Source organism: Prionailurus bengalensis, chromosome F2, assembly GCF_016509475.1.
Source record: "Prionailurus bengalensis isolate Pbe53 chromosome F2, Fcat_Pben_1.1_paternal_pri, whole genome shotgun sequence".
Taxonomy (NCBI): Eukaryota; Metazoa; Chordata; class Mammalia; order Carnivora; family Felidae; genus Prionailurus; species Prionailurus bengalensis.
Genome location: NC_057353.1, coordinates 16148590 through 16174195, shown reverse-complemented (window position 1 = coordinate 16174195; position 25606 = coordinate 16148590). Strand labels below are relative to the sequence as shown.

Genomic DNA, 25606 nt, shown 5'->3' with positions numbered 1-25606 from the left:
TTTTTATGTTTTTAATAAAAAAAAGAACACGATAATGAATTTTTAAAAAACTACTCCTTGAAAGAACTAGGGAAACTGCTGATAGGTAAGAGAGTGGTACTGACAGAATTCTAGTCCTTGGAAGAGATTTGGACAAAATACAGAAATCTCAAATGTAGGGGCACTTGGGTGGCCCAGTCAGTTAAGCATCTGACTTTGGCTCAGGTCATGATCTCAGGGTTCATGGGTTTGAGCCCACGTCTGGCTCTGTGCTGACAGCTCAGAGCCTGGAGCCTGCTTCGGATTCTGTGTCTCCCTCTCTCTCTGCCCCTCCCCCATTTGCTTTCTGTCTGGCTCTCTCAAAAATAAATAAATGCTTAAAAAAAATTTTTTTTTTAAATAAAAGAAATCTTAAGTGTAGAAGTCGAGTATCACACTTGTTCAGAACAAGAGTATAGAAAGATCGAAGAGTAGTAGTAAAAGACTGAGTTTAAAGGAAGAGAGTGACCAGAAGCACAGTGTCTCAGGACAGGAAGAAAGCCACTGCCATGGGATGGGCATCAAGGGAGGGGCATCTAACGGGTGACAACTGGAGTGGAATTGAGAAGAGAGGAGAAGAAACACAGAGCCTGTGGACTCATCTCTATCCCCATATCTTCCATTTTCTATCAAAGTTCAGCTTTGCTTTAATAAAATGAACCTAAAAGAATGAGTATGTTCATATCTGGGGGTGGAAGTAAGGACAATGGTTTGTTTTCCTATTATGTACGAGTGCAAACATTTCAGGAAGTTGATACAATAACAGCAAATAAAGTAAAATTTTGGATACCAGAATATTCAGTGCTAATAAAAACAAGACATTATAATACTGTTATTCAAGAACTAGTGGTGGGGTGCCAAGGTGGTTCACCTGGTTAAGCATCAGACTCATGGTTTTGGCTCAGGTCATGACCTCATAGTTCGTTAAGATTGAGCCCCATGTCAGGCTCTGCACTGAGTTTGGAGCCTGCTTCAGATTCTCTCTCTGCCCTTCCCCCTGCTTGTGTGCTCGCTCGCTCTCTCTCTCTCTCTCTCTCTCAAAAATAAACATTAAAAAAAAAAAGAGAAGAACTAGTGTCTTTGAATTTTTTTTTCTTTTAAAGTTTTATTTAAGTAATCTCTACACCCATCCTGGGGCTCAAATTCATGACCCTGAGAATAAGAGTCACATGCTCTTCTGACTGAGCCAGCCAGGCTAGGTCACTTTAGTAGAGAATGTATTCCTCCACGGGAATCTACCCCAAAAACCAAGAGCACACTTTACACATTGTATGTTAGCTAATTTGACATTAAATTATATTTAAAAAAAAAAAATCTTGGCAGATAAAAAAGAGAGAGAATATATTCCCACCTCAAATTCTCTCATACATCTCAGGATCCACAAGTATTATTCTAAGTTTGTCTTAAAATGTTATTCAAGTAAGCCAAAGTTCAAATCCCATGAACATTTACTCTTCAATATCCAAAATTAGAACAAGATAATATGGCAATTTGGACTAAGAGATCAATTTATCAACTACAAGTCACTTTTGAACAGCTTACCCTCTTTAAAATATCTTCCTGCCAAAATAAATTGTAAGAGAGAATGAATGTTGAACAGCAACCACAACGTTAAAAAAAAGAAGTTATTATTACATCTACCCATAACTCCTAGAGATGAATTTTTCCATTTTGATTTTCCATCTACTGAAAATTAAGGACAAAGCCCTCATTACTATTAATCTTGAAAATCAGTGTGCCAGAATAAGAGAAAAAAAGTCTAGGCCTTTAGCAAAATGATTTAAAAATAACAGTGTCAGATAATCTGTATTTTATGTCTGTTCTATTTTTATAAATTTGATGATATAGATTCTGCATTTCCTTATGTGAAATACTGTTAACAGTATTCACAAAGTTCAAACAAAGTAATTATAGGAAATGTGGAAGTTTAAATGTGGATTTTTAGAAGCTGAAAAAGGAAAGTAATCCTGAAGTCATCATGTCTTCTCAAAGACACAGAAAGATTGGACATTTATAGGAACTTAAGAATCAAAAACAAAAACAAAAAGTTCTCTGTAATATTCTTGTGTGTGGAAAAGATTTACATTTTATGAAATTCTCAGACATGTCCCTTCCTTTAAAATTACAGCCTTTTCCCACAGACATGTTCTTTTAAAATTTTTTTTTAATGTTTGTTTATTTTTGAGAGAGAGAGAGCATAAGCAGGGAAGGGGCAGAGATAGAGGGAGACACAGAATCCAAAGCAGGCTCCAGGTTCTGAGCCATCAGCACAGAGCCTGACACGGGGCTTGAACCCACAAGCTGTGAGATCATGACCTGAGCTGAAGTCGGACACTTAACCGACTGAGCCACCCAGGTGCCCCTCCCACAGACATGTTCTATAAGACATTCAACAAATCATTCTCAGAACCACTATGTTTTGCCTTATTCAGAGGGCTATTAAGAGCTAGAATGTAGAGGCAGAATGAATCCAAAGAGAAATAATCCCTTATAAAATCTGTATGTATAATTCTGAGATACTTTCAAGAAACAAAAACAAAAGAAGCATCAAATATCGATGCCCCAAAAGCAAAAGACAGACAAATCAGGATTGTCTCTTAAAAACCATTTTCTGCATCCCAACTTTTACAGGTCAGATTTCTACCGTTTTCGTTTGATGTGGGCTCCAAAATGCCTTATGGCAAAAAGGAACAGGCTCCTGTTCAGAGTGGCAATGCACAAGAATTTTCTCTCTCTTTTTCTTATCCCAATGATATTATCAAGGGCAGCCACTTTTGGAGTACAACTTAGATGAATATGAAGGGCTTTTTAAGCTCCACTGACCATTTCAAAGAAAATTCTAAATTAAATATAATGCACCTCTGAGGTCCTTTTTCTCCTGATCACACAGTAAAAGCTCAAAATTTGAGAACATTTTAAATTAGCTCAATGCTGTATGAAAGATGGTATTCCCAAGATGATTTTTACTAACTCTCCCTCACCATTTGAGTTTAGAAAATAGCCTAGAAAGGTTTAAAAATACACTCTATTGTTGGAGCACCTGGCTCAGTCAGTTAAGTGTCCAACTTCAGTTCAAGTCATGATCTCACAGTTTGTGGGCTCGAGCCCCATGTGGGCTCTGTGCTGTCAGCCCAGGGCCTGGAGCCTGCTCTTGATTCTGTGTCTCTCTCTCTTTTTGCCCCTCCCCCACTTGCGCTCTGTCTCTCTCAAAAATAAACATTAAAAACAACTTTTTTAAATATACTCTATTGTCAATAGGATCCAGAGAGGGAAAAAGGCGGCAATTTAGTTCCCTGAAAACACGAAGTTGGGTAGAAACCTAAGTCTTTTTTTTTTTTTTAATTTTTTATGTTTATTTATTTTGAGAGAGAGACAGAGAGGAAGACAAAGTGAGAGAGAGAGAGAGAGAGAGAGAGAGAGGGAGGGAGACAAAGTGCGAGAGGGAGAGGGCAGAGAGAGAGGGAGACACAGAATCCAAAGCAGGCTCCAGGCTCTGAGCTGTCAGCACAGAGTACAACGCGGGGCTCGAACTCACAAGTGTGAGATCACGACCTGAACCAAAGTCAGATCTCAACCAACTGAGCCACTCAGGCGCCCCAAAACCTAAGTGTTTTCAAAGTGAGCAAGTAGTTGGATAAAGACAACTGGACTCAGGAAATTACTTTGATACAAGGAAGTAATCCATGGAAGGATTTATAGTGGGGAGTAAGGTGGGACTTTTGTAAGGCTACAGACCCAGAAGACCGGTAGGATTCATTTCATTAGCTGTTCTAAGCTTGGTTCTTGTTTTGTCATTTTAAAAGCTGGATCTTCCTAAAAGTCAGATTTAATGAGAATGACATCATATCCATGTATTTATGCAGTACGGACTACACTGTTTTATTGATATACATTATTGGGTTAATGTCTAGTGTCAAATAATTAAGATTAAAATGATAATAGGGGCGGTCTGGGTGGCTCCATCAGTTAAGCGTCCAACTTCAGCTCAGGTCATGATCTCATGCTGCGGGTTCAAGAGCTGCACTGGGCTCTGTGCTGACAACTCTGAGCCTGGAGCCTACTTTGGATTCTATGTCGCCCTCTCTGGCCCTCCCCCATGCTCTTGCATGCACGTGTGCTCTCCCTCTCTCTCAAAAATAAATACTAAAAAAAGTGTATTATGATTAAAATGGGAATGAATAGGGGCGCCTGGGTGGCTCAGTCGGTTAAGCGTCCGACTTCGGCTCAGGTCATGATCTCGCAGTCCGGGAGTTCGAGCCCCGCGTCGGGGCGCCTGGGTGGCTCAGTCAGTTAAGCGTCCGACTTCAGCTCAGGTCATGATCTCGCAGTCCGGGAGTTCAAGCCCCGCGTCGAGCCCCGCGTCCTGCTCAGAGCCTGGAGCCTGTTTCAGATTCTGTGTCTCCCTCTCTCTCTGACCCTCCCCCATTCATGCTCTGTCTCTCCCTATCTCAAAAATAAATAAACATTAAAAAATTTAAAAAATAAATAAATAAAATGGGAATGAATAACACCTGCTTTCTGCGCCATGAGTAGGAAATGGTCTTGCTCTAATCCACTGAGCTTCCTGGTCGACCCTCACATCTGTGGAGCTGTGACAAGCCAAAGTGTTGTGTGTTGATTCTCCTTTGGAATCTTATTACTCACTCACTGTCCTCTAAGAAGTCAGGGTTCCTCCCCAACACTCCCTAAATAGAACATTCCATTATACAGTTATATTCAACTTTGAAAAATTAAACTGGATGAATTTAGTCAACCTCAGTCTTACTTAGGTATCCTTAGATCATAGATTTTTTATAAACACATTCATCTTAGTCATTAGATTACAGACATTCTGGTCTAAGAAAAAGGGCTACCTGAAATACTTTCAAAGTCCTATGAACCTATAAATTTGTATTTAATACATACTTATTTTGATAGGTATGGGGCACTCAGAATTAAGAATAAGATACAATTAGGAGCAACTGGATGGCTCAGTCAGTTAAGCGTCTGACTCTTGATTTTGGCTCAGGTAATGGTCATCATGGTTGTCGGACTGAGCCCGGAGTCATGGAGCCTTCTTGAGATTCTAGCTCCCTCCAGCACCTCCCCCACTCACACGCACACGCTCTCTTTCAAAAAATAATAAAAATTTAAAATAAAATCTTAATAGGGCACCTGTGTGGCTCAGTTAGTTAAGTGTCTGGCTCTTGGTTTCGACTCAGGTGACGATCTCATGGTTCATGAGTTCGAGTCTTGCATTAGGCTCTGCCCTGTCAGCACTGTCTCTATCTTTCTCTTAAAAATAAATACTTAAAAAAATTAAAAATAAATAAAATCTTAAAAAAAGATTCAAGTTATCATTTTTCAAATTATTTTTATTAAGGCATCTCTGTGCCCAATGTGGGGCTCTAACTCACAACCCCGAGACCAAGAGTCACATGCTCTACAGACTGAGCCAACCAGACACCCCAGAAGTTATAGTTTTAAGTTGTAAGTCTACACTGCAAAAAATTCCCATAAAAATGCAATTACTATCAAAGTGACAGATCAAGGGGTACTTGGGTGGCTCAGTCGGTTAAGCGTCCAACTTCAGCTCAGCTCATGATCTCACTGTTCATGAGTTTGAGCCCACCGTCGGGCTCTGTGCTAACAGCCCAGATCCCAGAGCCTGGAGCCTGCTTGGGATTCCACATCTCCCTATCTCTCTCTGCCCCTCCCCTGCTCATGCTCTCTCTCTCTCAAAAACAAACAAACTTTAAAAAAAAAAAAAAAAAGGATGACAGATTAAAAAACAAAAAAACCTCAAACTGCCAGGTGAGGGTACTAGTATTCAGTAATTCAAAATAAAGCAAAATTGCATCAACTCTCATTCTTCTACTCTGCCCTCTTTAAAATACATGGTAATATTTCATCAGTCTGACAATACACTGTATCTGGTATGTGAAAATGAGAGGGCTTTCTCAAAACTCCCTTGTATGATGAGCTGGGAAGATAATGAGATTTAGATGCATCGGCCTGTTTATCCGGATACTGGCCATAGGAAAATAACACTGAGAATACCCTTCCCAACCATCTACATTTACGCACATCTATAATTTGTCAAAATCAACGTAAAGAGCAATATGGCACCATACTACAAAAGAAAGTCTGCCAAATTTTTCTAATCATGTGGTGCATATCATTAACCCTGAAACTATGGGGGCACTTCACTGCCTATCAACTTCCTCCTTCTAGAGCACCACTCAAATTCAACTGGGTTTCCCGTTTCCTTTCACTTTGTTCAATTCAGATTATCTTTACCTAAAGTACTTCCAGACACTCTTTCACAGACCCTTTAGGCAATTATTTTCAACAATGCAAACCAAATCCATTATTCAGATCCATTATGTCAATTCATTTAGTATCATGACAATCCCCCTTATAACTACCTCATGTCATATCCTCTGCAAACATGGCATTTGTATTAAAAGTCCTTTAGAGGCTTCTCTTTCCAGGAAGATGGGACAGACTAGTTTTCCCTACTCTTCCTCTTAACTAAAACTAAAAACCCTAGACATACATAAAACAAATAGGACTCTGAAAGGTGGGGACGAGACAGAATGGCTACAACTTTGGGATCCAAAAGAACGACATAGGAGTGAGTTTCCTGTTTTTCTTTTGCTTCATATATCTCAGACTGGTTGCTGGAGTTAATGGGTAAAACTCAGAAATGTCAACGAATGCAGGGCGGGGGGGAAAAGCCCCAACAAAAGTCAGCTCTCCCAGCCAAAAAGGACCAAGAAAAGGGTAGGTTCCCAAGATAGAGAACTTATGTAAAATAACTACTCTACTCCAGCCAAATACCACAGAAAGCACTGTGGCCCCACTTACACCATGCAGCAAAGACTAACTCCCATCCTCATTAGGCTATAAAGAGATGCCTCACACTCTGCAGGATGCTGTCAAAGAAAGCAGGGAGAAGGGACTTAACAAGGGTACCTCACTCCTTGTGGTATAGTGGGGACAATGTGGGGAGCCTCAAATTACACCCCATCCAGCAGTGATGAGGCACTCACACCTACCTGCTGGGATAATGTCACAAGAGGCCTTGTGGGAAGCTGGAGCTCACATCAGTACCCTGAGGAGTGAACGGAGGCTGAATGAGAAACCTGGATTTCTGCTCCCACCTGGCAGAAAAAGGTGGCACCCACTCTTCTCCTGCCAGAGTGCTATTAGTGGAAAACATCTAAAAGAAAAGGTTTAGATCCAGAGTCTTCTATACCAAAAATATCTAAGTTTTAGTCAAAAATCCCTCCTCATACCAAGAACCTGAAAGAAGATGAACTGAATGCACAAAGACAATAGATGCCAGCTCTGAGAAGACAGAGATGTTAAAAATTATCTGACATATTTTAAAGAGGCTATGGTCAGAAGGCTTCAGGGAACAATTACCAGCACTCTTGAAACAAATGAAAAAAATAGTCTCAGCAAAGAAACAGAAAATATAAAGGAGAATCCCAAATGAAAATTTTAGAACTAGAAAGTAAAATAACTGAAAAACACAGTACATAGGATCAAACCAAGAATGGAGAATGTTCTGTCTTTGGAGACAGAACAACAGAAATTATTCAATCTGAAAAACAAAAAGCAAACAGACTAGGAAAAAAAAAATCAACAGTCTCAATAACCTGTATGACTATAAAAGATCTCATACTTGTGCTATCAGGGTCCTAGAAGGAGAGGAGAAAGAGGGCCACACTGAAAAGTACTTAAAGAAATAATGGCAGACAAGTTACTTAAAATATTTATAGAAATAATAACAAAGACATAAACCTGAAGATTCAAAGAAACTGAGTGAACTCCAAACAGGATAAACCCAAAGAAATCCAAGCCAAGAAACACCTGGCTCAGACTTCTGAAAACCAAAGGCAAAGAAGAAATTTTTAAAGTAGCTACAGACAAAGGATACCCTACCTATAGGGGAAAACTCATTGAATGACAGAGGATTTCTCATCTGAAACCATGGAGGCTTGAAGAAATGGCACACTGTTCGAGTGTTAAAAGAATAGAACTAACGGGGGGCCTGGGTAGCTTAGTCGGTTAAGTGTCTGACTCTTGGTTTTGGCTCAGTTTGTGATCTCACGGTTCATGAGTTGGGGCCCCACGTTGGCTCCATGCTGTCAGTGTGGAGACTGCTTCGGATTTTCACTCTCTCTCAAAATAAGTAAATAAACTTTAAAAAATAAAATAAAATAAAAAAATAAAAACTATGAACTCATAACCTCATGTCTAGCAAATATATATATTTCCCTCAAAACTGGGGAAATCAAGAATTCTCAAATAAAACAAAAAACAAAAAACTTATAGCAAGCACACCTATACTGAAATAATAGCTGAAGGAGTTCTCCAAATGGAAAGAAAGCAATAAAAAGAGAAACTGCATCAAGCAGAAAGAAAAACACAGCAAAAATGTGGGTAAACAGACTTATTCTCTCATCCTGTTTCTAAATTATGTTTGAAGGGAATATCATACTGATGTGATTCCAAATGTCTGTAAAGAAGGTTTTTAAGAAAATTATAAACAGGGAGAGTATTGGGACATAAAGAAGTTCAACTGGTAAAATGACAACACCAGTAGAATGTGGTAAGCTATGTATATATAATGTAATACCTAGGTCAACCACCAAAAGAACTTCACAAAGAAAGACACTCAAAAACACAGATAAATCAAAAAGGAAATCCAAAAAAAATGTTTAAGTCATCCACGGTAAAGCAGAAAAAAGAAAACAGAGAACAGAGGGGAAAAAAGAGTAGATTTGAACTCTACAATAACTACATAAATGTAAATGCTTTATATGCACCAAGTAAAAGACCAATTGGCAGAGTGGGTTAAAACAGACATAGCAATTCTAAATGTGTATGCACCAAATAGAAAGAGAAATACACAAATCCACAAATATAGCTGGAGATCTCAACACCCCCTTTTGAACAACTGTTAGAATAGACAATCAGAAAGGATGGAGAAAAATTCAACAATGGAACCTCTTCGACATTTATAGGATACACCTTTTTTTCAAATAACCACAGAAAATAAATCAAAATGGTCCATATCAAGGACCATTAAAATAACAAGTTTAAATTTTTTTTTTTAACATTTATTTTTGAGACAGAGAGAGACAGAGCATGAACGGGGGAGGGTCAGAGAGAGGGAGACACAGAATCTGAAACAGGCTCCAGGCTCTGAGCTGTCAGCACAGAGCCCGATGCGGGGCTTGAACTCACGGACCACGAGATCATGACCTGAGCTGAAGTCGGACGCTTAACCGACTGAGCCACCCAGGCGCCCCACTCAACAAGTTTAAAAGAAGCATATATAACATCTGTTCTCTGACCATAACAGAATCAAACTAGAACTCAATAATGCAAAGATAACAGCAAAATTTCCAAATATTTGGAAACTGAACAAACTTCTAAATAATCCATAGATCAAAGAAGATATCTCAAGGGAAATAAAAAAATATAGTGAGCTGGATTTTTAAAAAATACAATACATTGAAACATGTATGGTACAGCTAAAGCAGTGTTGAGAGGGCAATTTATAGCACTAAAAATGGTTTTACAGTAATCTCCCTTTCAAATAAGCAAACAAACAAAAACAGTAGTCTCCCCTTATCCATGGAGGAATACGTGCCAAGACCTCCAGTGGATGCCTGAAACTTTGGATAATACTGAACACTATATATACTGTGTTCCTGCTTACACCTACATATTGACAATAAAGTTTAAGTTATAAATTAAGCACAGCAAGAGATTAACAATAAAATAGAACAATTCTAACAATCCACTGTAATAAAAGTTATGTGAATGTGATCTCTCTCAAAATGTCTTACTGTACCATACTCATCCTTGTGACAAAATACCTACATGATGAGATGAAGTGAGGTGAATGATGTAGGCACTGTAAGAGTTAGTACTGACCTTCTGACGATATGTCAGAAGGAGGATCATTTGCTTCTTACTACAATTGACTGTAGGTAAATGAAATCATGGAAAGACAAACTGCAGGCAAGAGGGGAGGAGTATCATATTAGAAAAAAAGTAAAAGTCTAAAATTAATAATGTAAGCTCCTACTTTAAAAGCTTAGAAAAATATGAGCAAAATGAGCTCAAAGCAAATAGAAGAAAATAATAGGAGGAGAAACCAATCAAACAGAAAAATTGAAAACAGAAAAATCAATGAAAAGAGTATTGGTTCTTTGAAAAGATTAGTAAAATTGACAAGTCTTAAAAGAAGACACAAATTACTAATATTAGGAAATGAAACGGGTATCACTACAGCCTTATAAACTACTACAAATACTACAAACAATGCTACACACATAAATTTGACCACTTAGATGAAATGGACCAATTCCGTGAGAAGCACAAACTACTACATCTCACCCAACATGAAACTGATAAAAGTCCTATAACTTTATTAAAGAAATTGAATTCACAATTTTAAGACACAACAAAAAGAAATCTCCAAGCCCAGATGGTTTCACTGGAGAAAACTATAAAATATTTATAAAACAATTAACATCAGTTCTATATAATCTCTTCAGAACACAGAAGAGAGGCACTGTCCAATTCATTTTATGAAGCTAGTATTACCTTGACACCAAAACTAGACAAAGGATCACAGACTTAAATGTAAAACAGAACTATAAAATTTTTTTAAAAAACATGTCCCAACAACATCGAGAAATCGAACAGGATCTACCAATATTCTCCTCCACACAGAGTCTCCTCCAATAACACTGAGATAATGAAAGAAATCATGCAAAATGGCCCAAATTCAAGCCATAATGCAAGTCAATGAGGATTTCTTCCATTATAAGACAGGGACATACAGATATGTCACGAAAACAAATGAAGAATCAGAAAAATATCAAAGCTTTCAGATACATGCTGTCAAACTCACTGGATAGGGAACACTGAAAGGAGCAGCACAAGGACAGAAAGAACAATCCTGGATTGCTGCCAATTCCTGGGAAAATTCATGGGGAGAGAATGGCTATTTCAGGATTCTTTGAGGAGTAAATGATCTGACATTGAGAAGGTGATTATTGCAGCTTGGGGCCAACTGACAAGTTCAGATGAACCATAACATATCATTTATTTTCCATAATGCCATGCATTTAAGTGACCCCTTAAATTGAAATTAAGCAATGTAAGGTTCTCGATGACAGTGGGATCTTTACCTTCTTACTATAATGTGCCTCTTGTTTTGTTTCACCCCAGGCTCTGTGCTTCTGCTTCCTTTATATCACTGAGCATATAAAAACACTAATAGAGAACAGCAAAGTAGCTAAATGCCCTTAAAGTTCTTTGGTTGTCTTTATTTTTCTTTCATGATAATGTCCTTTTTGACTTTGATAGTTCACAAAAAATGTGATAGCACATGTCTTAAAAGTTCATAGCATTCCTTTGTAGAAATGAAGTAGTTTCTGTCTTTAACCAACAAGGATTTCAGACAAAAAAAAAAAAAAGCTATGGAAACACCCATTTACCATCTTTATGATTTTTTTCAAATAATGCTTTCTTAATTCAGACCTTGCTTAAGATTTGCCAAAAGCAATGAAAATAGATTATTGTTTCTCTCAATAAGCTAACATTCTGGGTTTTTCTTCATTTGTCTTAACCTAACTTGCAATCTGAACTCAAAAAGAAAGTAACTCTCCACAGGAAATAACCATCATTTATGGTAGTTTTCTCTTCATACTGTGTAATGGTCTGTGCTGTAAAGAAGATGGTGTCCGGGAGGGAAAATTTCCCACTACCTTTCTTGGTTCTTTTGGTTCATGTAATAACTAACAAAGGACAGGTTTAAAAATAGAATACAGGGGCGCCTGGGTGGCGCAGTCGGTTAAGCGTCCGACTTTAGCCAGGTCACGATCTCACGGTCCGTGAGTTCGAGCCCTGCGTCAGGCTCTGGGCTGATGGCTCGGAGCCTGGAGCCTGTTTCCGATTCTGTGTCTCCCTCTCTCTCTGCCCCTCCCCGTTCATGCTCTCTCTCTGTCCCAAAAATAAATAAAAACGTTAAAAAAAAAAAATTTTTTTTTAAATAAAAATAAAAATAAAAATAGAATACAAAAATCTGCAGGCTATAACACTAAGTCCAGGGTTCCTACACTGACAGCAAAAGCAATCCATAAAAGAAAAAAATTGATAAACTGGATTTCATCAGAATTAAAAACTTTTGCTTTCTGAAAGACTTAAATGAAAAGACAAGCTTTCACTTGTCCCATTATATGTGGGAGGAAAGATTTACATACTACTTATTACTACTTATCTGACAAGGACTCCGATCTAAAATACATAAAGAACTCTTGAAAATATCTCCAATTAGAAAATTGGACATGAAGAAACACTTTATCCAAAAGAGCAAATAAGGGGCGTCTGGGTGGCTCAGTAGGCTGAGCACCTGACTCTTGATATCAATTCAGGTCATGGTCTCACAATTTGTGAATTCAAGTCCCACATCAGGCTCTGCCCTGACAGCACAGCACAGAGACTGATTCTCTCTCATCCTCTCTCTCTGCCCCTCCCTGCTCACACACTCTGCCTTTCTCAAAATAAGTAAACTTAAAAAACAATTTTAAAAAATAGTTTAAAAAAAAGATGGCAAATGAACTCTTGAAAAGATGTTCAACATCGTTAGCCATTAAGGAAACACAAATTAAAAACCACAATATCACCACACAACTACTAGAATGGTAAGAAAAGAAAAAAGAATGATGACACTAAATACTGGCAAAGATACAGCTAGATAAGCTATACATTACTATTGGGATTGACAAATAGTATAGCCACTCTGGAAAATGGTTTGCCAGTTTCATAAAACATAAACACGCAACTATTTCATGACTGAGATGACCCAGCAACTGCACTCATGGGCATTTACCCCAGAGAAATAAAAACTTAGGCTCATTCAAACTTCGGTACACAAATGTTTGTAGCAACTTATTCGTAACAGCCCAAAACTGCAACCAATCCAGATGTTCCATCAATTGGTGCATGGTTAAACACAATGGTCCATCCATACCAAGGAATACTACCTCAGCTCTAAAAATGAAAAAAACTACAGGTATATACAACAATCTGGACAAATCACTAGAGAATTATGCTTGGCGAAAAAAGCCTGTCCCAAAAGGTTACATACTGTATGATTCAATTTGTATAACATTCTTGAAATGACAAAATTGTGAAAATGGAGAAAAGCTAAGTGCCTGCAACTGATTAAGGAGAGACTGGAGAGGGAAGGGAAGTGGGTGTAGCCACATGAGGGATAACTGCGATAGAGAAATGTTCTGTACCTCGACTTTTAGCAGTGTCAACATACTGGTTTTAATATTATACCAGTTTTGCAAGATGTTACCATTGGAGAAAATGGGGTACAGAGTACAGGAAATGTTTCTGTATTATTTCATACAACTGTATGTAATAATCTATTATCTCAAAATAAAAAGTTCAATTAAAAAATAAAATGAACATCTTTAAAAGCTCTATACCTGCTAATCTGCAGTATATGGTCTGTGTTCATTTACCACTATGTCCTCACTTCTACTTGTCATTCAAATCATCCATAAGCAATGAATTTGCCAAAAGCAATGGAAATAGATTACTGTTTCTTGGATTACTTGATTCTTATTTTATGCAGCTAATACCACTCAAATGAAATTACTCTTGCTAAAGTCAATGATAATCTTCCAACTACAAAACAAAATTGAAACTTGCTAGGTTTTTGATTTACCTAGCCTCTAAGTATTTGACACTGATAATTAGTTTATTCCCCTTCCATGAAATTCTCCTACCTCTGCTGGTTGTCCTTGCTCCAGCATTCTCTTCTCTGAGAAGCCTTGCCAAACCTCTCTCATCCCACAGTGGCCTTCTGGATTTACTTAGTAAACTTTATAATATCAACATCATTGATTTCCTTTTTAATCTCCTCTAGCACACCAAATATTCCTAGAAAGCAGTGTCTTAGTTTACCTCTGTATTTCTGAGGCCTAATAAGAATGAAGAGTTGGGGCGCCTGGGTGGCTCAGTCGGTTTAACGTCAGCTTGTGGGTTCGAGCCCCACGTCAGGCTCTGTGCTGACAGCTCGGAGCCTGGAGCCTGCTTCAGATTCTGCATCCCTCTCTCACTCTGCCCCTCCCCTGCTCATGCTCGCTCGCTCTCTCTCTCTTGATCTCAAGAATAAACAAACACTAAAAAAATTAAAAAAAAAAAAAAGAATGAAGAGTTAAATATGCTGCATGACTTGATTGTTAGACTGAAAGTGTAGTCAATAATTTATTCAGGCTCTTTGAAATAAATGAAAGTACCTCTCTAACTCTTACACATTATGTCCTCTGAATCACACTCATCTTGACACAACTTTTAGGAAGCATTCTCCAGTGATTACACAAAGTCCCTAATGTGACCCACACTGATTCCTCTGCCCCAATAGTATCATTTTAATTACTTATCTAAACATATTTATGATAGTTGCTTCTGGTTTCATATTAAGCTTCTGAAGGGCAGGCAATTCTATAACTCATAAGCACTTAAGACACAGTTATAGGTCTCTAGGAACTTTATAATACTGAGTGTTTAAAATAAACAGAAAAGAAGACTACTTGTGAAAAATAACTGGGTTAGTGACTAGAAATCAAATTAGGCTACTAAAAGAAAATATTGCAAATGTATCACCCTTTAAAATCATAAATACTGCATCTCAGCCCTGAGAGCCTTCCAGACTAACCTTCGTCTTGTTGAACACTCTTCTTCTTCGTTGGCTACCCATCCAACATCAGCAAAAGACACCACTGCATCCTCTCCTGGATGGCTAGGGCTCCATTCTGTTGTAGGGCTGGTAAGCTATAAGTTATAAACAGGAAAGGTGTTTGTCACCAAAATGTTAGAATAAAACTTTTTAATCACCCAAAGGAAAATCATCAGCTCTGGTGTTACAAACACATGGACAGTTTCTAACATCTCCATTGAAGGTCCCCACAAAAGAGAACATCAGTTATGTTGTATCGTTGCCTAATAGGTTTATGACAATCTCTGAATTATAACTTAACTTTATTCAATTTTTATTTTACAGGTCAAATGAGATTGGCTTTAAAAACAAGCCAACAGGGGTACACGGGTGGCTCAGTGGGTTAAGCGTCCAACTTGTGATTCCGGCTCGGGTCATGATCTCACAGTTTGTGGGTTCGAGCACAGCATGGGGCTCTGTGTTGACAGTGTGGAACTTGTTTGGGATTCCCTCTCTCTCCCTCTATGCCCCTCCCAGCTTGTGTGTGCATTCTCTCTTTCAAAATAAATGAACTAAAAACAAAAGTCTTAAAAAAAAAAAAAAAAGCCAACAAATACCTGTGTTCATCCTAAAATATTATGAAAATTTTTAGAATTTAAGCATTAAAAAAATCTGGGGCGCCTGGTTGGCGCAGTCGGTTAAGCGTCCGACTTCAGCCAGGTCACGATCTCGCGGTCCGGGAGTTCGAGCACCGCGTCAGGCTCTGGGCTGATGGCTCAGAGCCTGGAGCCTGTTTCCGATTCTGTGTCTCCCTCTCTCTCTGCCCCTCCCCCGTTCATGCTCTGTCTCTGTGTCCCAAAAATAAATAAACGTTGAAAAAAAAAATTTTTAAAAATCAATTTTTCTGAAGAGATTTAGTCAAAAAAAGTATAATAATAAGAACAAGCAAGCAATATATGTGCTAAATTTGGGAATATTTTTAAATGGATTCGTATATAGAGATGCTGTTAAAGTGCTGAAAATAACATTTTTAAAGATTTTTTTTAAATGTTTACTTATTTCTGAGAGAGAGAGAGCACGAGCAAGGGAGGGGCAGAGAGAGAGAGACACAGAGTCCGAAGCAGGCTCCAGGCTCTGGGCTGTCAGCACAAAGCCCGACGCGGGGCTCGAACACATGACCTATGAGATCATGACATGAGCTGAAGTCAGACACTTAACTAACTGAGCCACCCAGGTGCCCCTGAAAATACATTGTTTTAAATCATGATTTTTAAAGTATTAACTATATTAAAGAACAAAACAAATAGAATTCTCTAAAGTTTAACCACGTAAATGACAGAATATTCTGAAATACAAAGAAAAAGCATGCAAGTTCTGAAATTTACCTTGGAAAGTAGATGGAAAGATAATTAAATTAAAGTGTTGTTATAAGTGTAATGCCTCAGAGACAGATGACCAATGACTAATGATTTTAAAATAAAGTTATCAGATTAATACTTCCTAAAAGTTAGTAACACTGAGGTTTAAATAAAAAAGAAAATGCAGACTTTTTAAATGAAGAAAAAAGTTAAAAAGGCCAAAGAGATTTACTTATTGACATATTTATCAGAAAAGTTGTGCTGTAACTCATGCTTTTTTGAACCTTCTCAATACTATCGTTGCCAGATCAGGCTTTTGAAGCTACACTTAAATAATGCTTCTTCCTCAATGGTAAAATATACCACGCAAACACATAATACTGAAACAGTTAAATATCTTTAATATTATGAATAAAATTTTAATTGAACACACTGGCTACTCATATGTGCACCCATTCTGGTACCATAATTACCTAACATTATCAACTTAATAAAGCAGCATTAGAAAACTGACATTTTAATAACACACTAAGAATATCAAGTATTTGAAATGCCTTAAATTACAGCTTTTGGGCAGGACAAAGGTACAGTCAAGAGGGAAAACAGTTATATTAAAGGAGTAAATATTTAAGAATCTAATCCCAGGCAAGAACAAAAAATAAACAAAAACTAATAATGGAATTAAGATGAAAAGCCTTTCAAAATACAAATGTTTTAGGGGCACCTGGGTTGTTCAGTAGATTAAACATCTGACTTCAGCTCAGATCATGATCTCATGGTTCGTGGGTTCAAGCCCCACATTGGGCTCTGTGCTGACAGCTCTGGAGCCTGTTTGGATTCTGTGTCTCCCTCCCTCTCTGCCCCTGCCTCACTCATGCTCTGTCTCTCTCACAAATACACAACAAAAAAAATTTTTTTAATACAAATGTTTTAAAGCATGTACTCGAATAACTGGCCATAAGAGAAGAAAAGTAAACACTTTAGGAAGTACATTACCAAGGGATACGATCAAAGAAAAATCGAAAGGATTTTTATACTTCTCCCCCATTACATTTTAGGTATTTATCCAAATAAGTCAATAAACACACAGATATTCAGTCAATGGGTATCTCATACAACTTAAATTAACATAACTCAAATGGGCATCACATCTGATCTTAAGAGCCAGAGAAATCTGGCAATATTATTCCTATCCACTATTGAAAAGAGAATGATGGGGGTGCCCAGGTGACACAGTAGGTTGAGAGTCCAACTTCGTTCAGCTCAGGTCATGATCTCGCAGTTCACGTGAGTTTGAGCCCCACATTGGGCTCACTACTGTTAGCCTGTCAGTGCAAAGCCTGCTTCAGATCCTCTCTCTGACCCTCCCCAACTTGTGCTTGCTCAAAAATAAATTTAAAAAAAAAGAAAAGACAAAAGAAAACAGAATCATGTATTAAAATTCCTATAACATTGTATTAGGGAGATTCCAAGTGTATTACATGGAGATACTTAAACAAAAAGGTCTCCAAACCCTGTGGAAACTCCTAGAAGGAACACAGTATTTAATGGGCTATTCTGTACAAGTGAAAGATCATAAAAGTAAAACCTGAATGATGAAGATGCTAGTTCATGAAGATCAGTCTGTTTATAACTATTTTAGAAAATAAAATTGTAGGGGCACCTGGGTGGCTCAGTCAGTTAAGTGTATGACTCTTGATTTTAGCTCAGGTCATGATCATCTCATGCTCGTGAGATCGAGCCCCATGTCAGGCTCCACCCTGGGCATGGAGCCTGCTTGGGATTCATTCATTCTCTCTCTCTCTCTCTCTCTCTCTCTCTCTCTCTCTCTCTGCCCCTCTCCCTTGCTCATGCTCTTAAACTAATTAATTTTTAAAAATGATAGTAAATAAAATTTTATTTCAATAGCTACTAGTTTGTTGGAAGTGACGTATATTTAAGACAAGTAAAATGAAGTTTTGACCTCAAGACTTCTTACTTTCCCACAAAAGTTACAAAAATTAGTTTTCTTCCTAGATATTTTTGTTTATAAAAGGAGAAAAATGATACTTTTCTAAAAACAAATATTTAAAAACATAAATCAACCCATTTTTGACAGCTTTTCAGAGTATTTTATAATGTAAAGATCAAACAATGTATCTAAATTTTACATCTGTAGTACCTTCAACATATTAAACATGAAATGTTGCTTTCTGCATAAACTTAAAAAAACAAAAATTTTCCATTGACTTAGTTTACAATCTTACTAAGAAATTATTCTAGGTAATCACCAAAATAATACCCTGTCTATATAACACATGTTCAATGAGATGAAAATACTGATACTGTCAAGAACCAATTCCAGAATTGATCATATCTGTATCATTACTAATGGACATCCTGCCCCACAGAACAGTCATCTTAATATTTAAGTCACATATCTACATAACAATGATTTATGCCATTAAAAAAGAAACAAAAAAAAAAAAACGGCTAACAAAGTCCCTGGGGAAACCAAACTCATCCAAAACACAAAATAAAACTGAAAACACACTAACACTAATCTTATTTTAAAGATTTAAAGTTGTTGCTGAGGAGCGCATGGGTGGCTCGGTCGGTTAAGCGTCCGACGTCGGCTCAGGTCATGATCTCACGGTCCGTGAGTTCGAGCCCCACGTCGGGCTCTGGGCTGACCGCTCAGAGCCTGGAGCCTGTTTCAGATTCTGTGTCTCCCTCTCTCTCTGTCCCTCTCCTGTTCATGCTCTGTCTCAAAAATAAATAAACGTTAAAAAAAATAAATAAAGTTGTTGCTGAAATGCACACTGAGTAACAAGAATGGAATAGGAGGGGCGCCTGGTTGGCTCAGTCAGTTAAGCGTCCGACTTCAGCTCAGGTCATGATCCTGCGCTTCCTGGGTTCGAGCCCCGTGTTGAGCTCTGTGATGACAGCTCGGAGCCTGGACCCTGCTTCAGATTCTGTATCTCTCTCTCCTCTCTCTGCCCCTCCCCAGCTTGCACTCTGTCTCCCAAAAATAAATAGATACTTTAAAAAATTTTAAATAAAAAAGAATGGAATAGTAAAGACAATTCACTTAATTAAGTACCAGTTAAGGTAACATCAGTGCAGGCAAGGGGGCTGATGGCATGGAACTGTTGGAAGTACAATTTAGATGGCACTACTGACATGCATGGATGACCAATGGGAAGTTTGAAAAAGACAAAGCCAACTTACTGAAAGTTCCAGCAAGGTCCTGTCCTATCATAGCTATCGTTGTGACAGAGGAAAAAAAAACAAAACAAAACACACAGTGAAGAAAGAATAGAAAAAAATGTTTTTCCAAAATCAAGGGCATTATAAAATTGTAAATTAAAATTAGTATTTATTGATTTGTAAGTATCCAAATTCCTTCCAGAAAGTATGAAAAGTATTTCATTCAGAGCAAAAATTCAGTAGCGGCATTATTATTTTTACTGATCTTAAGTTTAATTCAACATCTGGTACAACTTAAATTACCCAAATTCAATTATATTTCAAAAATTTTACTATAGTAACTTTAGATAATTTTAAATATTCTGATAATGTAAAACTATACCAACTATACCAAGACAAATGATTTAATAAAATGCATGAAAGAAAAATACACAGCTTGTATAAAAATTGAAATACTTAGAATAAAATATTAGAAGAGCTAATTTTGTCCTAATGTGACTTTTCATAAAATAAATACACTGGTACTAGGAACCAGGATTCTCTCGGTTTCTTGCCAAAAAGGGTATAATAGTAAATAGACTCAGTCTATTTTCCACCATTTGTTTACATTCCAATGCAAAACATGCATTAAAAGCAGCACAGCAAAATAATAATCTTTAACTTTTTAAAATAAAAATCTCTACACTTTTACTAACAGATTTAATTCTTTTTCTACTAATTCTTGCCATAGTTAGAAAAACTGAAAGCAAAATTTGTATATTTTAATATAGTCACATACAGTGACACCAACAGGCCACACAATATACCTGTGTAAAGAACACTAAATCCAATATTCTGGCCAAGACTCAGCCACTTATGTTTCTGAGTAGAATGTCACTTTTTAAAAATCAAGCATTTATTAAAGCTTTCTATTCATGCACCTAAATTGAGGTAGGGTAGGAAGAGAAGGTGAGGAGGGAACAGGGACAGGAAAGACATCAGAGAGACAAAGGGAGAGAAATGTGTCTCTCTCTCAAAATAACCTAAGAAGGTAAGTAACAGGATCCCCTGGAGAAACTAAGAAATCAATTACTGAGAATGAATAAAACATCACAATCGTTCATTGTTTAGAGTTACACTTCAAATTACAGTGCCACACTACCAAATTTATCAAACATAATACTGTATCTGCATCTCGTTCTTAATGGCCATTTGAGAGCGAAAATTACCAAGAAGTTTTAACATCACATAGAGTATGGCATCACATGCTAGCATATTCCAGAATACTGAAGAGTAACTGAACAAAAATGTGTTAAGTTTAACAGTTAGTTTTAGTATTAATCCAGGCACTTACCTTCACATGGCTCAGACACCAAAGACCACCAGACCACATGAAGTCCCACCAGCCTTCTCTCGGCTCCTCAAACTATAACTTCTGTCTTGTCTGTTCCAGAATCTATGCACATATTCTCTCTTCCACCAACTCCACCCCTTACCCCAACTGTGAAGAGCTGGTTCTTTCTAATCTTTACCTGTCATTCCTCCAAAGGCGCCTTCCAGACAAACCACCAATTATTATCCTGCCCCATGCTATACTATGTTTTCCTTCACAGCATTTAGTATAAACTATATGTCTATTAGAATATTTACTTGTTAAATATCTCTCCCACTGAATCAAATCCCAATAAGGACAGAGATCATGTCTTTTTGGTCCACCATTGATCAACAGCCCCTAGAATAATGTAGATTTCAAGTTTATTTGCTAAATAAAGATGGGCTGTGACAAGTGGCTATTTTACTTCCAGATTTCATCACGGGGTGTGAACTTTAGTAGAATTCCATTCATTATTTGTTTGTTTACAGAAGATTACCTCTACAGTTCCAACAACTCCTAGCAACCCCAGAAAACAGGAGTGGGCAGGGTTTCCACAAGGAAAAAAGGTGGTCCAAGTTAAATTACCCAGAAGTCTGTCAGTTACAAAAGCTGAAAGTCCAACTTCTATACCCACTGCCAAGTGGCCCACCCCACTTTTTCTGGTAGTACTCAAGATTACCTTTAATTTTTTTTTGCCTTAAGGTTTTTTCATATGTAATATTTACCACCCCAATAAGCTGCTTTTGGTTCCACGTTTAACTCATTCAATTTAAAATTTATAAAAATGCACCCCCAAAGTACTTTTGTAACGATTACTTTTGTAACTGTCAATAGATAATTCTGTTACTGCTTTAAGGAAAATTTTCCCTAGCAAAATGCTAAAATACAATATGTGCCTGAAGTTTTCAACCTCAGCTGCATAAGAAGCTCCTCATAAAACAAAACAAAAAAACCCACAAATGTATGAAATTCTGATTTAGTGAGCTTTGAGTAGGACCTATATTCTTCAAAAGCTCTGTGTTTTTGCAGGGAAGGTGGGCATACAAAACTACTTTGCAAGATGGGGCCGGAGAATGAATATTTTGAAAGCTCCTGGTGATTTAAATATGCAAAAAGTATCGAGAACCACTGCAAGTTATAACTTCTGCACTCCATTCCTCCCAATCTTCCAGAGTTCACTGCTTTCTCCAGTTCCTCCATGATCTGAATTTTCTTTTGGTTTCATGAAGCTGGAATAAGTACTAGGAGGAAAAAAAACAAAAAAAAACAAAAAAAAACAACCTACTCTCTCTTTGTCTTAATCTGGGTTCCTACCCCCAAGGAGGCTATAATATCCAAATATACAAAATGCTTATGGCCAGAAGTGTGTAATTGTGACTCAAGGTTGAAATGTACATATCTGAAAGGTATAAAAAGGCCAAGGAAAGTTTATTTTTCTTCAATTAAAAGTAAATGTGAAGGGTCTACCAGAATAAAATAAAAAGATTCTGCACAGCAAAAAGAAACAAACAAAACTAAAAGGCAACCCACTGAATGGGAGAAGATTTGCAAATGACATATCCAATAAAGGGCAATCAAAATATGTAAAGAGCTGATACAACTCAGTAACCAAAAAACAAATAATCTAATTAAAAATGGGCAGAAGATGGGCGCCTGGGTGGCTTAGTCAGTTAAGTGTCCGACTTCAGCTCAGGTCATGATCTCACGGTCCGTGAGTTCAAGCCCTGCATCGGGCTCTGTGCTGTCGGTTCAGAGCCTGGAGCTTGCTTTGGATTCTGTGTCTCCCTCTCTCTCTGCCCCTCCCCCACTCACACTATCAAAAAATGAATAAATGTTAAAAAAAAAATTTTTTTTTAAATGGGCAGAAGATATAAACAGACATTTCTCCAAAGAAGATATACAGATGGCCAATAGACACATGCAAAGATGCTCAATATCACTCATCACCAGGGAAATGAAAATCAAAATTACAATGACGGGCACCTGGGTGGCTCAGCTGGGGTTAAGCATCTGACTTTGGCTCAGGTCATGATCTCATTCGTTCGTGAGTTTGAGACCTTCATCGGACTCTGCACTGATCGCTCAGAGCCTGGAGCTTGCTTCAGATTGTGTGTCTACCCCTCTCTCTCTCTCTCTCTGCCCCTCCCCCACTTGTGCACACACTCTCTCTCTCAAAAATAAATATCAAAAAATATATAAAAAGCTTAATTTAAAATAACTAAATTATGAAGGGTCTAGAGATCTTGTTTTGAGTCTAAACTAGCCAACTCATGTCTAGCACTCACAAAACGAAGGACTGGGAAAGGCTATGGGGTTACAGGCAAGTCTCCTTCAAGTAACAAAGCAAAGCAACGCTTTGCTTTTTACACTTATTACCATATTTTATTCCCAGCCCAAAATTTATTGTGCCCATTAACTGGATTAAGGTATAAATAAATGTGTTGGTCTCTGTTCTGATTTGTGACTCTGTAAGTCTAATTTATAAAATCAGGAGGTGAATTATTTGAATAGCAAGCAAGTTAATTTGCTATTCAACTGTCAGGTGGCAATAATAATAATAAAATCACCACCGCTAGCACGCTTTTTCTGTGCCCTAATTATGTACCAGTTATTATATTCAGAGCTTTACACGGATTATCTTGTCTAACCCTCACGACAAAAAGTAATGCACCCATCTTGCCTATCATTACTTGTCTACAAATATATGGGTCAGCTGGTAACAGTGAAAAGATGGTATGATCTGGAAGGAACTATACTGAACTTTAAGATTTCAGAGGTAAAATTGTTTTGAGGGTGACAGAGTCAAGGTGTTACCTATGAGTGTAGGCGGTAGAAAAGAAATGGAACTCAAAGTCAACAGGAATATAGGAAGTAAAGAATATACATTGCTAAGTTTCAGACAAATCTTCCAAAAGACTGAAATCACCCAGAACGTCAGAGGGACTGGTTTTGACTACCTAACTCCTGCTTCTGAATTGACCCAGGAATGCCCTATTCTCAAGTTTAATCCATTTCAATTTTTGTCTCCTGAATATGGCCCTAAAATGGTGTCTACTCTCCCGGGGTCCAACTGTGGTCCTCAGTTCCAGACTTTCTATAGAATTTACTCATGCTGGGCTCCTAGACAGTCCAAATATATTCCCTATCAAATCCTCAAATGAGCCAGAAAAATAGCAAAAATGCATTTTCAACTTTATTACTCTAAATTGCATGGTTTTTAAAATTCCACATTTTTACATTTCTGATAGATGTAGTTAAAAAATAAGAGGATACAAAGGAATAATAGCAGATTTAAAATATCTAACTAGCACATAAAACACTCACTTTAATATTGACCTTGAATTTAAAAAGACTCAGTATGCTATAAAACCACCTGGAAGTTAAAATCTCATTATAAACAAATGTCTTCTGTCTTCCATTATATTCTCAAGTAGGTCACCAGTATTTCTCTGATCTTACTCTCCTATGTTTATCCACCTTTACTCAAATTCAGCTCCTGTACTAAATCTAGTATTCTTAATCCTGCTCATACCCTTTAAGCGACTAATAACAATGAGAAAAAGAATCTCTCCAAGAAACTATACTTGGCCCTGGTATTTCAGCCCAGTAACTATCAAGGCAGATTTGGGTTGTTACTAAAAAATGCTAAATTATCTTCATCTCCTTCTATATATCTCTAGCTACATGAATACAAATGCTGTACCAAGTTCTCCAGCAACTAGGTTAAGTAGACACATAAATGGAAAAAAGAAAATTTTAATAGAACTGAGCAATCAGAAAAAAGTTAATAAGCCTCAGTTAACACAACGGTTATTTGAAGGAAGTTGGCAAATGAAGCAATCAGCAATTTGTGTCTAACTGAATTCTCAGAAATTGTGCCTGAGAATTACCACCAGAGATTTCTTCATTTTATTTTTTTAAAGCCTATAAATTGATGAAAAAAAAAATTACTTCTTGGAAAGTTCCAATCTGTCAATTTCTAGATTGATGCACAAAAGTTTTGCCAGTCAATATGCAAGCAGGATTATGAATGAGCACAACAATGAACAACCTTGTTAGTCAACCTGAACAAATGCTAATTTCTACCACTTACTTAGGAACAGATTTTTACCTCTATCTGCCAGGAGTGCTGATTTATGAGTAAGACATAATATCAAATAAGCTTTCAGGGGGCACTTCTGAGCTTTGGATTATGAATTAAATACATCTTCCACATTTTGCATGCTAATCCATTATTATTTAAAGCTGGTGTAGATATCTGCTGAACTTTATATTCTTAAATGTCAAACTGAAAGGTTTTGTAGTATTACTGTTGTGAAGAATTACTGAAAAACAAGAACATGTCTAACACTATTAAAACAAAAAGGAACAAAGCCCAAATCACGAAAATAACAATTTGTCTCCAAGCAAAGAGTAGAGTTGCTCTCAATTTGGTGCTATCAGAGGTTACTAGGACCTAAGCATTCTAAAGTATTCCCAATTCAGGGTTTCCCTGTTATCTCATTCAGAGAACCACAATTACCTCTTTGTCTTGACACTGTCGTTGTCCAGGCAATGGTTCCTACAATTAATGCTAAGCTTTAAACCTAGGACGGAGAAAGCACCTTACAAGGCATCCACAGATACATCTAAAAATAAACTAGAGGAACAGAGTGGCTGTCCAGATAAGAAGGTATAATAACTAAAGAAAACAATGGTGGTACCTGAAGCCCCTCTAAAATCACATAAGGCCATGCCCAAGGTCACCTGGGAATTAACAACTACCTGGCTTATGATATGCTTCTAAATCTTAGTATGCATATTCTTAAGAAGGATAAATGTCTTAAAGAGCTTTAAAAAGCTTGAATAATCACTTCACAGAGGAAGTAAAATCAGAAAGACTTTACTATAGTTTTATTGTCTTTTATTGGTAGCAGCATCAATGGGGGAAAGGTTCTAAAA

General features: G+C 37.4%; 1 protein-coding gene across 2 annotated transcripts in view; it reads right to left on the bottom strand.

The window, feature by feature from the left end:
* The window catches only part of MTFR1 (mitochondrial fission regulator 1), a 63750-nt gene that overhangs the window by 8711 nt on the left and 29433 nt on the right, over positions 1-25606 (bottom strand). Inside the window, exons 1-2 of one of the 2 annotated variants that reach the window (XM_043601159.1) lie at positions 20645-21194; positions 14765-14880 (exon numbers count right to left, since the gene is read on the bottom strand). In XM_043601159.1, the coding sequence (XP_043457094.1) occupies positions 14765-14880; positions 20645-20683 (155 nt within the window). In that variant the 5' untranslated portion in view covers positions 20684-21194. Of the gene's footprint in view, positions 1-14764; positions 14881-20644; positions 21195-25606 lie in introns of those variants that run through there. The other variant, XM_043601158.1, reaches the window with a different exon arrangement.